The sequence below is a fragment of the Eleutherodactylus coqui genome, chromosome 6 (assembly GCF_035609145.1).
Source record: "Eleutherodactylus coqui strain aEleCoq1 chromosome 6, aEleCoq1.hap1, whole genome shotgun sequence".
NCBI lineage: Eukaryota > Metazoa > Chordata > Amphibia > Anura > Eleutherodactylidae > Eleutherodactylus > Eleutherodactylus coqui.
In genome coordinates this window covers 69,763,904-69,780,939 of record NC_089842.1, presented here as the reverse complement: position 1 = coordinate 69,780,939, position 17,036 = coordinate 69,763,904, and the positions used below count along the sequence as shown (strand labels likewise).

The 17,036-nt window shown below is 43.0% G+C and overlaps 1 protein-coding gene across 2 annotated transcripts in view; it reads right to left on the bottom strand.

Moving 5' to 3' along the window:
• Positions 1 to 15,576, bottom strand: part of LOC136632216 (uncharacterized) — a 234,116-nt gene extending 218,540 nt beyond the window's left edge. The window contains exons 1-2 of one of the 2 annotated variants that reach the window (XM_066606946.1): positions 15,408 to 15,574; positions 2,966 to 3,004 (exon numbers count right to left, since the gene is read on the bottom strand). In XM_066606946.1, the coding sequence (XP_066463043.1) occupies positions 2,966 to 2,993 (28 nt within the window). In that variant the 5' untranslated portion in view covers positions 2,994 to 3,004; positions 15,408 to 15,574. Of the gene's footprint in view, positions 1 to 2,965; positions 3,005 to 15,407 lie in introns of both variants that reach the window. The other variant, XM_066606947.1, reaches the window with a different exon arrangement.
• Positions 15,577 to 17,036: the final 1,460 nt, after the last annotated feature.

Below are 17,036 nucleotides of genomic sequence, written 5' to 3'. Positions count from 1 at the left end.
ATAAAACTGTATGGGGACAGAAATCAGGACAGAACATGGATGGCATCACAGGGGAAAATAGGTAAGACAAAGACCTCTTTGGTGTCTGTCTCACATAGTTTCAGTTTTTTAAACAGGACAGGCAAGCACTCAGGACACCACTTTTCGAAAATTTGGAGAAAAGTTTGATTTGACTTTTCTTTGCCAGTATGTAAATAGTTTGTAAAATTGCCCCATTCTCTTTCATATGGATAAGAAAGGATTCATGATGGCCTTTTTATTCCCTAGTTTTTAGTTACCTCCTTTCTCTATGAACTTAAAGGAATCGTCCAAGTATGAATATATATGTATATAATTATTAAACGGCTGGGCATTCTATACAATAAGAAAGGAATACATTCTTCTCTTCCCTCCCCTGTGAATCTCCTGCTGTCAGCACTGGCCAGAAGTCAGGTGACTGTTGTGGCTAATCAGAGGCTGCAGCGTCACCTCCCTTCTCCTGGCATCAGCACTCAAATCCTATAGGCAATGATAGCAGGAGTTCGAGAAAGGACATAGTGCTTGTAATTGGCCGCAGTGGTCACCTGACTTCCAGCCGGCGTTGACAGTGGGAGATTTACTGGAGCAGCTCCACTTACATCTCTTCTCCGCTCCAAGTATCGATTCTTTTGTTACTTTATTGCATTCTTGGTCATTTAAAAAAATAAATTAAAAAATCATACTCGGACAACCCCTTCAACAGGCACGTCATTTTCTAAACCAAACTTTTGAATGTGTTATATACTGTGTTTATATTCCGCCTTGAAAGTTGTGGCTTTAGCCAATCAGCTTTGAGTTAGTGAAAGCAGTAAAAGTTATATAAGTTCTTGTAATGTTCTAGAGCAGATAGTAATATAGTGCAAAGTGGACAAGAAAACTGGTTTAGGGAACAGTTCCTAAGAATCAATTCTGGATCTGACTTCTGGAGAAGAAAAAGTACGTAGTACAGGCTGAGGTTTCTGGGGCTCTGGTGAAAAGCTCACATCATCAATACAAAAGCAAACAGAGGAAAGCAGCACTTAAAGCTACCACCTTCAAGAAGAGATTCGGAAAACTGCATTACAAAGGACAAAGGACTTGAATCTTCGCCATCTGGATGCTATTACATTATTAACTATTAAATTTTCTGTCTCTCTGGACTCTCTTCTGCTGGGGGTTCATGCTACACCAAGTCATCACACCAGGGACACTAGATTTTTCACTTCATTGTAGCAGGGTTAGAGAGGCACATATACAACAATGACCACTTTGAGTATCACCTCCTATTTTGGCATACTACATGTTTATTTCACAGATAGCACACATTCTATTTTTTAAACAGCCCAATTATCTGTGCGAAAATCAAATCGCAGCATCATGGACAAGAAGAGGGCATGAAGTTTATGACACTGGATAGAACACAGACAGGATACATGTGTTCTCTAATGTTTTCAGCGGCAGATTTTTACAGGCACTACATGACCACATCCCTTTGAATTTGGCCTAAAATAGTATTTGTGTTAGAAGTTTTTGTAATCTTAATAAATATGTCATTCTACTAAACTACATTTTTCAATGCAATTACTACATTGATAAAATGTTCTTAACCCTTTTGTGACTGGGTTTGTTTTGGGCCTAACTACGATATATCTCTAGGGTATGTAATACCATTATAATTGATGGGCATCTACTCACTAGGATACCTGTTAATCTGGAAAACAAAGGTGCTACTCTGCATTTGCTGTGGAGGGAGATGCAACACAGATCAATTCAAATGGCACCTTAGGGCCCCATTGACAGAGGTTAGTATGTTTTACTAATTGAATAGAAACAGCACTTACACAATATATTGCACTACTTCAATATTGCAGTATATTGTATTTCTGCAAGAATTCTATTAAGACATGCCAGAAGTAGAAATACACGGCCTTTCAAAGGCTCCAGCATTTGCTAAGCAGCCTGCATCACCTGTGTAAACTGACTCAGATTAACCCCTAAGGGCTGGTTATTATATAACCGGGCCCCATAACTAAACAGCGTTATGTAGTGCCTTTTTTTCAGGCCACTACACCTTCACATACTCTGTCCTGATGCTGGATGCAGCTGCAATGTCAGAGGTAAACAAGAGCCTGGAGCAAGGAAGGTAAATCTACAGGCCACTATTTATTGGATTACTCCAACAGATAATGGCTGTTTTTGTTTTTTAGCCTCCCTCCTTGGTGACTCCCAGGATCACTGGGTAAGGGAGGCTAAAAATAGGGTGACTAACTCTGAGACTGGGTAGGTTGACACATGGGTGTTAAAGGGATATTCCAATATACAAATGCATTGCTGGCTGTGGTGGTGGGAGATAAAATACTTACTTAAAAAAAATAAAACCTATCTGCTGATACGCGGCCCCTGTCCTCTAGTTGGGGCGGTGTATTTTACTTTACTTTTCAGCAGTCACATGGTTGTTTACCCACGTGACTGCCGCTGCCCATATATATATATATATATATATATATATATATATATATATATATATATTTTTTTTTTTTTTAAGTCTTATTTTTAAACAGCTGGGCATGCTATAAAATAACAAAGTAATAGGTACTTCTCTCCTCTCCCTTGGAAGAGCGTAGCCGCTCCTATGAATCTCCTGCTGTCAGCAAAGGCCAGAAGTCAGGTGACTGCTGTGACTAATCAGAGGCAGCAGCATTCCTTCTCCTGGCATCAGCAATCAAATCCTGGAGGCCATGATAGCAGGAGTTCAGGAAAGGACATAGTGGCCTGCAGTTGGCCGCAGCAGTCACCTGACTTCCAGTAGGAGATTCACAGGAGACACTCCACTGCTTCTAGGTGGGAGAAGAGAGGTAAGTATAGATTATTTTGTTATTTTATTGCATTCTCAGCCATTTAAAAAAATAAAAAAATCATACTCGGACAACCGCTTTAAGTTGTAGGTCATTTTCTCAACCAAACTTACGTGTTAATGATTTAGATCCATCCATCATCTTGTAAAAATCTGAAAAACAATAAAGAATTAATTTGCTGCTGCCATCTCCCAGCACTTCCTTTTATTTTTGCAATACATATCTAACACAACATGACCCGGGTATAACGGAGTCGTCGCTACTGTGACCCCCGCAACCCCCAACCTCCTGTTACCTGGAATAACCACGGACACCGTCTCTTTGGATTAAATTTGGCCACAGCAGGCATATTTATTAACAGACAACATTTTTAAACATTTTACCCCCGTAGAAAAACCTGAGGAGAGGTCCTTTGGAGCCCCCCCCCCCCTTCCCCCACCAAAACTTCTGTCACCTCAACCAACACGGGAAATAGTTGTACCGGTCACCCGTTGCATCTTGCCTGACTCGGGCAACACTATTTCCCTAACTAATCCTCCCGCCGCAAGTCGACAGACACGGAAAGCCGACCACTCAACCAACTAGCCGCTAGTCGCCAACCTCCCGACCCCGAGGCTGGCTAACCATAACCTGGATAACCACTCCCACCGTCTTTTCCGGGCACCGCCCTGAAAAGCCAAGAGGTGATAGCCCACAAACTACCAAATCAAATGGGGAAGGTAGCTATGCCTTCCCCCCACTATCCTTCTACGCTGACTCCAAGGACCCCCATGCACCACCACCACAGCCAGCACGGCTTGACTCCGTCAAGCCTGCACCGCCCGCCACACCAACAAGGCTCGCTCGATCCCCTCCTGCACTCCTTCCAACCATAAATCTGTCCCCATTTCATTTAAATGTACCCCATGCGATCTCCAGTAATTCCTAACCCCCTTTTCCAGATCTATATGCCTGACTGCAATTCAACCCTTCTGCCCCACAAAATGCGACACCTCTCTATTCAACTTGACACGAGCCCTATTTAACCCTTTTCTGATCGCACGCCCCTCCACACCTTTCTCGGCACTATCTCCGACCAGACTACAACCAAACTAGGGTATGACGCTGACAACCTAAGTATGTCATACCGTAAATCTCTCGAAAGGTCCCTGAACGGCCTCTTCCCTAAGTCATTTCCCCCCACGTGAAGGACCAAAACGTCTGATATTCTATCCAACCTAACCCTCTTTTCCACTTCCGCTAACACGCTACCCCAAGACATTCCCCTAATCCCCATCCACCTCACTACTAGCCAACTTTAATTGTCTACCCTTAGGCCGCACCCCTGCTTGCTCGGCTCCCCAAAAAACATATGAATGCCTCAAGATCCAGACTTACGCCTGGCGACAACCTGAAACACAAAAACAATTCAATATTCTCCGTAATAAACTGAAAAGGTCGCACATATGATTTAAAACGCCCCAAATCCCACCGACCTATTCCCTTAACCGCGTCCTCTTCCGTACCCTGTACTGATGCTTCCATTGCCACCCCCACCCTGAATGAGTGCGAGCCAAACTGTGAACTATTTAACCCCATGGCCTCCAGCGCCTTCTTGAATACCGCCGTAAATTGAAAACGTGATAAAAACTGCCCATCAGCATGACGCAACAATGGGCCTGTGCAAAAACCTAACCCCCGGCTGCACCTCTCCCAGGTTCCCAGCGGGCACATACTGGCCTCCGAAACCTCTACGAGTCGGATCACCTGACCCCGCCCCCGCTGATCTGTCTTGGACCGACGAATAAACAGCTCCAGCCTCCCCTCCACCAACCGCACATCCTTCATCTGCAAACCACCCCCCGTAGACTTGCTAGGCGAAACTAACTCCTCCAACTGTAACGCTCCATTGAAAACAATGGTCTGCCGGCACCCCTGCATTCTTTTTCAGGGAAGAGCTTTACATATAAAAATAAATAAAATAAAAAATAAACTTACCTGTCCCCCGCTAGTAAAAAGAATTCCATGCTGCTACATCTGCCACATCTGTGACGGATGCAGCAGAGGAATTCTTCAATTCTCTAACGCAGCTGTCACACATGACAGCTGCGGTGGAAGATTCTGCTGCTGGCACCCCATCAATTGATTTCAGGGAAGGGCTTTAAATATAAGCCCTTCCCTGAAAATGCAGTAAAAGTGGTTTAAAAAACAAAAAATAAATAGATACTCACCTTGCTTCAGCTCCCGGGGCTCAGCCGAGTCTTCTCGCTGTCTTCGGCCCTGTGGTGCTGATCTTTCCTGCTGAAAGAGCTGTTTGTGATTGGCTGAGGTGCTCAGCCAATCACAGGCAGCTCTCGCCCGTCATTCATTCGAATGGGTGGGGTGTCGCAGAAAAACAAAAGGGCAGTCCCACCACCCTCAGGTGCCATTAGTTGCAGCAGCAGCAGCAACATCAGGCCCATAGCTAGGTCTGCTCACAGATCTTGTATGCAGCCTGTGCATTCTTTGAAACAGACGTGATGATAGAACATTGATTATCTGTTAGACCTGCAGTAAGCATTTAAAATGCAATAAGAATGTAAATAACTTTGACACAACTTGTATGAACAGTCACATGAAGTCCCACCACCCGCTGACTTGAAGAGCTCACTATGACATAGCTCACCTGAGCCAGAGGGCAAAGAGTCAGCCTCATCCTGCTACCTCTTCTGCTACTGTAGCTACCTCTTTCTCCATCTCCCTCCCTGCTCATGTAGTAATGTTACATCATACACACGAGCTGGTGGAACTTTGAATAAAATGACATTCAGCTGAGAGCTGCCCCTGAGCCAATCAGAGGCAGCACTCACTCACCCATTCATGAATTCATGAATTGGTGTGAGTGAGACCTGCCTCTGATTGGCTCAGCGCTGAGCCAATCAGGGGCAGGTCTGACTCACACCCCCTTCACACCCACTGCAGGCCGGCCGAGCTGAACTCCGTCTGCCGGGACAAGGTGAGTATATATATTTTTTTATTTTTACACATTTCTGGATGAATTGCAGGGAAGGGCTTATATATTTAAGCCCTTCCCGACAATTCATCCTGCGATCGCCGGCAGCCCATTGCTTTCAATGGAGACGGCTGTATTGCCGGCTCCATTGAATTCAATGGGCTAACATCGTTCTGCCGGGACAAGGTGAGTATATATTTTTTTTATTTTTACACATTTCTGGATGAATTGCAGGGAAGGGCTTATATATTTAAGCCCTTCCCGACAATTCATCCCGCGATCGCCGGCAGCCCATTGCTTTCTATGGAGCCGGCTGTATTGCCGTCTCCATTGAATTCAATGGTCAGTGCTCGTTTAATCGAGACGAGTACCGCGTGGTGCTCGTCTCGAGTAACGAGCATCTCGAGCACCCTAATACTCGAACGAGCATCAAGCTCGGACGAGTATGCCCGCTCATCTCTAGTAGCTTTGTTTTAATAATTTTCTTGGGTACAATTCTGTTACGTCTAGTCACTCCTACCTGTGTACGTGAACATTCTGCTACATTTTATACATCTATCTAAATACATATGCATTGTGTTATGTCATTCATGCTCACGAACTGACGAAACTCAGAAACAGTGGACATAACTCACAGACAGACATAACACACTGACTGATAAATGCCTAAAATATAACCAAGCATACCCGCACGCATAAACACATGTAAATAGATACGATGAGAGGTATTGGTTAATATTTTGGCCAAGATACTTAAGCCCACAAGCCCACTTCAAGGGTCTTCATTGTCTCGTGGGTCCTCACTCTAATGAGACAACTTCTACATGACACCTGCCTATATGGTACAATGTGTGCTGCTCATACATATTCCTATAGATATAGTACAATGTGGGCTCCTTGTGGTACAATGTGCTTTTTTTACGTATTCCTGTAAATATGGTACAATGCGCCCATTGTACATGTTCCTACAGGTTTGGAACAATGGGTGCTCCTTGTACATGTTCTGTAGATATGCTACAACGTGTGCTCCTTGTACATGTTCTTATAGATGTGGTACAATGTGCTCCTTGTACATGTTGCTAAAGATATGGTACAATGTGCCACTTGTACATGGGTACTGTTGTATGGGTGGAGACCTAGTGATGGGCTGTATGCACCTAGTGTATGCCCACAAGCTACTGATTGGCTGGCCGGGGCAAGGTCCTAGCATCGTGGGGAATATGTTTTGCTTTGGATGGAGGGTTAGTTTAAGTGTTAGGCTTATATTATTAGCTGTCAATAGTTCCATGTAAGAGCGGGGCTGCATTAACATGGCAGTTGTCTTGGATGGCAAGTTAGGATAAGGGTTCATTTCAGTGTTAGGCTTACATTATTAGTAGAGATGAGCGAGCACGCTCAGATAAAGCAGTAACTCGAGTGAGCATCACTCTTCTCGAGTGACTGCTTACTGGTCCGAGCAGGCTCAGGGGGGCAGCAGGGGGGGAGAGAAAGAGACAAATCTGTCTCACTCTCCCCCCACTACCCCCCGCTGCCCCCCTGAGCCTGCTCAGACCAGTAAGCAGTTACTCGAGAAGAGCGATGCTCGTTCGAGTAACTGATTTATCCGAGCATGCTCGCTCATCGCTACTAATAATGTAAGCCTAACACTGAAATAAACCCTCACCCTAACTTGCCATCCAAGACAACTCAGTCCTCATGCTGCTAGGACCTTGGTGTCCATGTAACCTCATCTCCCCTCCAGCCTCAATAGAATAGATCCCCTAGCAGTTACCCGGGGCCGCGGCCCTCCATCCAGCCATGGAGAGCACGGGCCCCGCTTCAGCGGCACAGGCGGAGGACAAGAGCACCTATGGCTTCTGGAGCAGCAGCTCCTCAAGTAACTGCTGTATCTCAGCATGCTAGCTCATCTCTATTTATTGTACATGTTCCTATAGATATGGTACAATGTGTGTTTCTTGTACATATTTCTATAGACATGGTACAATGTGCTCCTTGTATATGTTCCTATAGATATGGTACAATGTGTTCTTTGTGTAGGTTCCTATAGATATGGTACAATGTTCTCCTTGTACATGTTTATACAGATATGGTACTATGTGCTCCATGTACAAGTAACTATAGATATGGTATGATGTGTTCTCCTTGTATATGTTCCTATAAATATGGTGCAATGTGCTCAATGTGCATGTTCCTATTGATATGATACAATTTGTGCTCCTTGTACATATTCCTATAGATATGGTATAATGTATGCCGCTTGTACATGTTCCTATAGATATGGTACAATGTGTGCTCCTTTTACATGTTTCAATAGATATGATACAATGTGTGCTCCTTGCACATGTTCCTATGGATATGGTACAATGTGTTCTCCTTGTACAAGTTCCTATAGATATGGTACAATGTGCTCATTGTACAAGTTCCTATAGATATGGTACAGTGTTCTCTTTGTACATGTTGCTATAGATATGGTACAATGTGCTTCTTTTACAGTTTCCTATAGAAATGATACCTTGTGCTCTTCTCTTTCAAGATCCTATAGATATGGTACAGTGTGTTTCTTATACTTGCTCCTATAGATAGGATACAAAGTGTGATACTTGTACATGTTCCTATAGATATGGTACAGTGTGTTTCTTATACTTGCTCCTATAGATGTGATACAAAGTGTGATACTTGTACATGTTCCTATAGATATTGTACAATGTGCTCCTTGTACAGGATCATATAGATATTGTACAGTGTACTTCTTGTATTTGTTTCTATAGATATGGTACAATGTGCTCCTTCTACATGCTTCTAAATATAGTGCAATGTGTTGTCCTCATGCATGTTCCAATAGATATGTTTTAAGGTGCGCTCATTATACATATTACTATACATATGGTACAATGAGTGCTCCTTGTACATGTTCCAATAAATATGGTGCAATGTGTGTTCCTTGTACACGTTCCTATAGATATGGTACAATGTGTTCCTTTTACATGTTTTACAGATATGGAACAATGTGCATTACTTGTACATCTTCCAATTAGAGATGATCGAGGATGCTCTGATAAAGCAGTTACTCGAGCGAGCATCGCTCTTCTGGCGTAACTGCTTACTGGTCCGAGCAGGCTCGGGGGAAGGAGGAGCGGGGGTGAGCTTTATCTGAGCATGCTCACTCATCTCTACTTCCAATAGATATGGTACAATGTGTGCTCCTTGTACATGTTCCTATAGATATGGCAAAAATGTGTTCCTTGTACATATTTCTAAAGAAATGGTAAAATGTGCTCATTGTACATGTTCCTATAGATATGGTACAATGTTCTCCTTTCACATGTTCCTATAGATATGGTACTATGTGCTCTCATTGTTCATGATCCTATAGATATGTACAATGTGGGCTCCTTGTGCATGCCCATATAGATATGGTACAATGTGCTACTTGTATATATGTTCCTACAGATATGGCACAATGTGCTTTCCTTGAACATGGTACTAGATATATGGCTTAATGTGTGCTCCTTGTACATGCTCCTATAGATATGGTTTAATGTCTGCTCCTTGTACATGTCCCTATAGATGTGGTACAATGTGCGCTCCTTGTACATGTACCTATGGATATGGTTTAATGTGTACTCCTTGTACATGTTTCTATAGATATGGTACAATGTGCTCCTTGTACATGATCCTATAGAAATGGTGTAATGTGCTCCATTTATATGTTCCTGTAAATATGGTGCAATGCTCTTCTCTGGTACTTGTTCCTATAGGTATTGCACAATGTGCTCATTGTATATGTTCCTATAGATATAGTTTAATGTGCTCCTTGTACATGTAACTATAGATATGGTATGATTTGTTCTCCTTGTACATGTTCCTATAGATATGGTATTATGTGTGCGTCTTGTACATTTTCCTATAGATATGGTACAATGTGCTCCATGTACATGTTCCTATTGATATGATACAATTTGTGCTCCTTGTACATGATCCTATAGATATGATACAAAGTGTTCCCCTTTACATGTCCCTATAGATATGGTACAATGTGCTCCTTGTACATATTCCTATGGATATGATACAATGTGTGCTCCTTGTACAGGTTCCTATAGATATAGTCTGGGGAGTAAGTATAGGGAGTGCAGAGTGTGCAGTCGCACCTGGGCCCAGGAACCCAAGGCGGCCTATAAAGTCTCTTTTCCCCATATTGCAAACCAATACTGTCAATGAAGCTTTATAGTTGGGGACTAGAGATGAGCGAACGTACTCGTAATGAGTACTTACGCACCCGAGTACCGCCATTTTCGAGTACTTCAGTACTCGCGCGTAAAGATTCGGGGGGCGCCGTGGGGCGGGGAGAGGCGCGGCGGTGCGGGGGGTAGCAGCGGGGAACAGGGGGGAGCCCTCTCTCTCTCCCTCTCCCCCCCACTCCCCACTGCTACCCCCCGTGCCGCCACGGCGCCCCCCGAATCTTTACGCGCGAGTACTGCTGTACTCGAAAATGGCGGTGCTCGGGTGCGTATGTACTCGTAACGAGTACGTTCGCTCATCTCTATTGGGGACCCATTTTCAGATTTTAGGATCTATAAAGGTAGGATCGTCGTCAGTATAGAGTCTGCCTTAAACAATGCCAGATTTATTTCCAGATGCAGCTCACTTTGCTTACCAGCGAGGTTTTTCATCAATAACCTCCTCACTGATGAGGCGCTTGCATGGGCTTTTGCTGTACATAGGGACTAATAGTAATATCTTTGACAGCTTTGAAGCCTTCACAACCACTATGGGTCAAATCTTAGATGGTCCGAATCATTGTGCTATGGCTGAAAGGCTGCTCCATAATCTATGGCAAGGGTGACGTTCCATTGCAGAATATACGGCGTAATTTAATTGCTGGGCAAATTATATTACGTGGAACATAGCTGCGCAACAGAGCTAATTTCCTTGGTGATTAATTGAGTTAGGGTTCCTGCACACTCGCGTTTTTCTTGCGCATTTTTTTCACGTGATTGTCAAGGGGACTTTCTAATGTTAAAAACACATTGCAAGTAGGTGCTTTGCAATTTTTGTGTTATGCGTTTTTAACATTAGATAGTCCCATTGACAACCGCATGAAAAAAAATGCACAAGAAAAATATGAACTTCCTATAGTAGAGACCCCTGATAACCTACAGTAGAAGATTTTATCCAACTGCGCATTTGAGTTGACAAGAGACTTTCTGAGCTTTAAAAAGAGACTGCAGTGTTTGGGCACCAACACTTGCTACTCTTTCAGTCTATCCACATTGAGTCACCAGCCGAGGACTGAAGCTGCACCAGAACCAATGCAGGCTGATGTAATCCGCAATCCCCTCTTCACTACTGAAAAAGAAAGGCTTCATACTGAAAATCTGTGCCTCTAAAGTGGAAGCTTGGGCCATTATGCCTTAAACTGTATAAATAAGTTCCAAAGGACTCTTGCCCTAGCCAACGTCAAGACCATGACCAATGTAGCCATCACAAAACAAGAGGATGCCACCACCACATTTTTATACCAGTAATTCAAGACGGTGTGAAAACCTTTCCCCCACTCCATCAATTTGTCCTTCCAATAAAGATCTCAACTGGTAATCTGAAAATGCAGTGCTCAACGATGTTGGATTCAGGAGTGGGGGGAAATTTCATGAGCTTAAAATTCGCTCCTGTCAAAAACATTGCCAGTAGGCTTAAGCCCATATTGATTGATATGAAAACCGTGGATGTGTCACCCTTTCCTTGGGACCCATCACATAGGATGAAACCCGACCATGCAGAAATGATCAGCTTACAGCTCATCTCGTCCCCTAAATTTCCAGCAATTCTCAGGATCTCCTGGTTCTCTACCTATAATCCCTCCATCAACTGGGAAACAAAGACCAAACACAGTGTGCATTTTGCTTTCCCTTGTTTGGTGTGCTTTTTGTTTTATATTAACAATAAAAGCATCACCAACTAAATTAACCGCAATCACTGGGAAGCATAATATGTGACAACAGAAGGCCACAGAATACTTCTTGCATCTTTCTGAGCTTTTACTGTTTGGCACAGTGTAATTGAATTCCCCAAACTTAACTGCTAGCTGTGTAAAGTCTGCAAATACTTCATAGTGTCTGGACTAGCAACTTTGAATGACATCTAACACCATCAATAGAGAACTGCAATATTCCCCACACCAAAGCATATTTTGTCTATCTGCTTTGCTGCTATCTACGTTGACAGCAGCAGAAATATACTCTCTCCCTATGTACAGACCATGTTTAGTATAGGCATATAAATTGTTACTATCGTGTGGGCAAACTAAGCATGGGGCCCACACGATCGTGATCATGGAATTGCACACACGGATTTCAGGCAAACTTGCCCTGAACTACAAGGGAAGATGACATGGCCCTACCTAAGCGGGGATTTCACCCCAATAAAGGGCGGCCCAGCGGTCTTTCGATCTGGGCCCTAGCTGCTCTTAGGAACCACGCCACCAGAACAGGACACATTCACATGCCACATGACAGGGACAGAAAACACAGCATACAGCAGCCAAAATGCAAACACTAATAACAGATGGTAAAGCTGAATATAAAAGTGAGGTGTTATTTCGTACATTTACCAATGAACTTAAGCTGCAAGGCCCCTCGTATCTTGCAGTCCCTACACTAGCAAGGCAAATCTACTAGAGGACCCTAGGGGCCACCCTAGAGCAGAAATAGCAAACAAACTCAGCAGAACAAACGGACACAAAACATACAGAAAATAAACGTACAAACAGACATGAACCAGCAAGACACCAAACACACAGCAAGCTGCAACGGACAAGGATTCATGACTGCTCACCCTGAAACCAAACACCACAGCAAGCTGTACTGACCATGGATACATGACTGCTGACTCTGGACACTAGACAGACACTGAGAGGAGCTGGGTTTATATGTGAGCAAAGACCTAGGGGATTGGCTAGCAGGAGATCACCACACCCAGTCAGCTCAATCATTCACCACCCGAGTAGCTGTGCTGCTAGAAACCATAGTACTACAAGTCTCAGCAGCACAACGTAACATAAATGTGATGCAGTAACTTTCTTTGCTTTTTTCCCATTTAAGTTCTCTGCTGGTCTACAAGATTTCCCACTCAGCAGTAATATATTGTCTGTTAAATATCTGACCCCAACAACAAACCATGTGTTATATGGGTATATAAATGTGATGGAGCTTCTCTGTCCTGTGCTCAACTGTTAAAGAGCCACTGGTTATACTGTGCCTATGTTATTTATGGCTAGGCCATGTAATGCAGACTTCCAAAGAAACTATTGCCCATAGGCAAAATGGAAGATACATTTGGTGACATCATCAAGTCACCCTGGAAGCTAATTGACTGCACGCTAACCTCTGCAGCAGGCATTATGCGAAATTCAATTTTCCTGATATTTTCTTAAAATCGGTTCAGACAAACCTGACTTGATTTTGCAAGAATTGGGATGATTTTATCTCTCAGCCAATCAAGATGAGTAAGACCACCTGCACATGAATGGATTTGCATTTTGGAATCCACGGTCAGCGTCTGAACCGCGGATCCGCAGCAAATACCTTTTGTTACATGCTATGAAATGCGCTTCTTCCTGCACACTTGCAGAATCGAGTTGCGATTTCCATGAGCAGAGGAAAATTGCAGCATCTTCTATTTTATTGCGGATTCCACATGGATGACTTTCATTGAAGTCACTGGAAGCTGTCCAACCCGTGGCCCTTCCACAATTGACATTGCGGTAAGGTAATGAATTCTGCGTTGTCACCTAGGGATGGCGCGGGAAAAACAAACATAAAAAAACTGTACTGTGCATATTTAATGGCAGCCAGATAAAGAATACAAAATACACGTGGACGCCGCTGCTGTCCGGGTCAGATTTTACTGCGGGCTCCCGCATGCGGAATCCAACATGTTCGTGTGCAGGCGTCCTAACACTAGATCTGAGTGCATATATATTCACTCCCTTTACTAAAAAAGCCAAAAGAATAAATGGTCAAACTAATTAACTTTAAAAGTCATATAATTAGTTCAAGGTCCCCCTGTACACAATTAAACTTTCACATGAGGCCAGTAAAAATACATCTGTTCTGAAAAGCCCACTGAGTCTACAACATGAAGACTAAGGGGCTCTCCAAAAACATCAGAAACAAAGTTGTGAAGATTTATAATCAAAATTGAGCTATATAAAAATATCCTAACTTTGAAGATCCCACGGAGCACCATTACATCCATTATAACACAATGGAAAGAATATGGCACAACTACAAACCTGCCAGGAAAAAGCACCCACCAAAACTCACAGACCGAGCAGAGAGGACGTTAATCAGAGGCTCAAAAATGACACCAACTATATCACTCTGAAGGAACTCTTAAGATGCACAGTGGATATAAGCGTATCCATCCGCAAGACCAGTACAAGCTGTACTGTCCACAGAGTGGGGATTAATGAAAGCGCGGTCAGAAAAAAAGTTAATTTTAATAAAGAAAAAACATAAGAAAACAAAATACGCACAAAAATCAATGTATCCTATTCTCTGCATATTGCACTCACAAATAAGCCAGCGGGAAGCTGCCCTAACACTAAATTTTTTGGGCATCAAGAGAAAAGTTTGGTCTGGTGCAAACCCAACATTTCCACAGTGGTAGCAACATCATGCTGCGGGGATGGAAAACTGGTCAGGATTAAGAGAAAGATGGATGGCAGTAAATACAAGGCAATACTTGATGAAAACCCGTATGTCTGCCTGAGATTTGAGGCTGGGACAGAGATTCACCTTTTAACAGGACAATGACCCTAAATAGAGATGAGCGAGTATACTCACTAAGGCACTTTACTCGAGCGAGTAGTGCCTTAGCTGAGTATCTGCCCGCTCGTCTCTAAATATTCGGGGGCCGCCGCGGGTGACAGGTAAGTTGCGGCGGGGGGGAGAGAGGGAGAGAGAGATCTCCCCTCTGTTCCTCCCCGCCGCTCCCCGCCCCTCGACGGCCCCCGAATCTTTAGAGGCGAGCGGGGAGATACTCAGCTAAGGCACTACTCACTCGAGTAAAGTGCCTTAGCGAGTATACTCGCTCATCACTAACCCTAAACATACCGCCAAAATTACACTGCATTGGCCTAAGGGGAGGCATGGAAATATAATAGAATAACCTAATCAAAGCCCAGACCTTTAATCCAATTGAGAATGTGTGACATAACGTTAAGACTGCTGGACACCAGCATAACCCATCTAACTGGAAGGAGTTGGAGTAGTTTTGCCTGGAAGAATAAGCAAAAATCCTAGTGTCTAAATGTCCTGAGCTGAAAGAGACATACCCCATCTATAACTGCAGCAAAAGGTAGCACCACAAAGTAGGGACTTTCAAAAGGTGTATACCGTATTAATGGACTTACTGTTATCCTTTTTTGTCTGAATTATTATTTGAGCCACAATGAAAAACAAATTGTACCTTCACAGTGGTTGGCAAGTTGTGTAAATGAAATGGTACAAACTGCCCAAAAATTTCATTGCAAGGTTATAACGCAAAAAAATGGAAAAACAGCCAATATATATCATTTTTCTTACCTCACACTTCTCAGGGTGAATGAAGGAGCTGAAGTTGATTTTGTTAAATGTTTTTCCAAGCCGATTTCCCTGCACAACTTTTTGTAAGCGTCTGTACCAATTGTGCAGAGGTTGAGACACCTTTTTATGTGTTGGTGAGTGTGATTAATGGGAGTTACCAAATTATATCACTGTACACAATACACCTAAACATAGCAATAATTATTCTCTTGTTTCCTGAGCAGTGCTGAAAAATTTTCCATATCACATCCCCACCTATGTGTCTCCGAAAGGTAAAAAGTGATTGATACACTAAGGTCTCAGCAAATGAACATGGTTGCATAATTTGCATAGTTCAAACTTGCATGCAAGGTTAGACTTGCACAATAGACATGAATATGGAAACAAAAGTGTACGTGAGCATTGCTGTAGGGTGGAACCTGGAGGGACCAAATACAAATGCAGTTTGTATTTTGTGTAAATAAATATATGGTTAGTCAAAATCATATAGTAAAATCTGACCAAAAGACGAGATTCTCCCTTCACCTATACTGATTTCCTGTGAATATCATTTTTACATTGGTCATGATCTTTGAGAGGATTTAAATGAAATTTCGGGTGGCCATCTTCAAAACGTTTCTGTTATCGTACACCCTGGTTTGTAATTTTGGGTAAGTTTATCACATTTGGGTAAGGCTTCCTCTCAAGCCAATTTTTGTGGGTTGGAAACCAGATTGTCTTCTGTGTGAATGTAGCCTTAGTGTTAAGTTGTGCTCCTGGGACCTGTTGTTCTATGGGTTTCCAGGAGCACACTTCCACAGGTGTGCAATGTTTGAGCTGACTGGGTGTGGAGTTTTCCAGCCAGCCAATCGCCACAGGACTATTGCATATAAATACCAGCCCTTTTAGCTAGAGGGAGCTGGTTTCCTCATTCCTCCTTGAGTTTGCATTCATGTCTGTAGTTCTGTAGGCGTGAACAATATGTTCTGTGTCTGCGCAGAGTGCCGAACATGTGGTATTATCAGTGCTGTTTCAGTTGGTATGTATTCCATGATGTGTTTGTGTGATGAGCAGTATCCTTGGCTACTTGGATCATTTACCATCTAGGTCAATATCTTTGAGAGGATGTCAATGAAATTTTGGGTGTCTATCTTAAAAATGTTTCTCAGTTATCGCACACTCTGGTTTGCAATTTTGAGTAGGTTTATCGTATTTGGGTTATGCTTCCTCTCAAGCCAATTTTTTGGGGTTTGAAAGCAGATCATCTTCTGTGCCTAAAACCCATAAAGCATGTCCAGATCCAGACTAAAATGTAGATTATTGAGAATTTTAATTTTTCGACCACTGTTGCTGTGGATAAAACAGTAGCTGAAGTTTTTTGCCTCTTGTGAGATCTGTAAGTGATAGAGTAGGAGGAGGAACCAGCTCACCAGTGTCGTGACTCAATTCCAATTGCATGGATACACTAGTAGGGGTATTGATCAAGATTGGGTTTGTTTTACAGTAGTTTGGACCAAACCAAACTTTTTGCCCAAATTTGGCAATCCAGCAAGCCAAACTTTAGTAAAGTTTGCTCATCACTTCACTTTTATTGATATCAATGACAAACACTTCCGATTCTCTATCGCACGTGAAACTCATGCGGAAGGA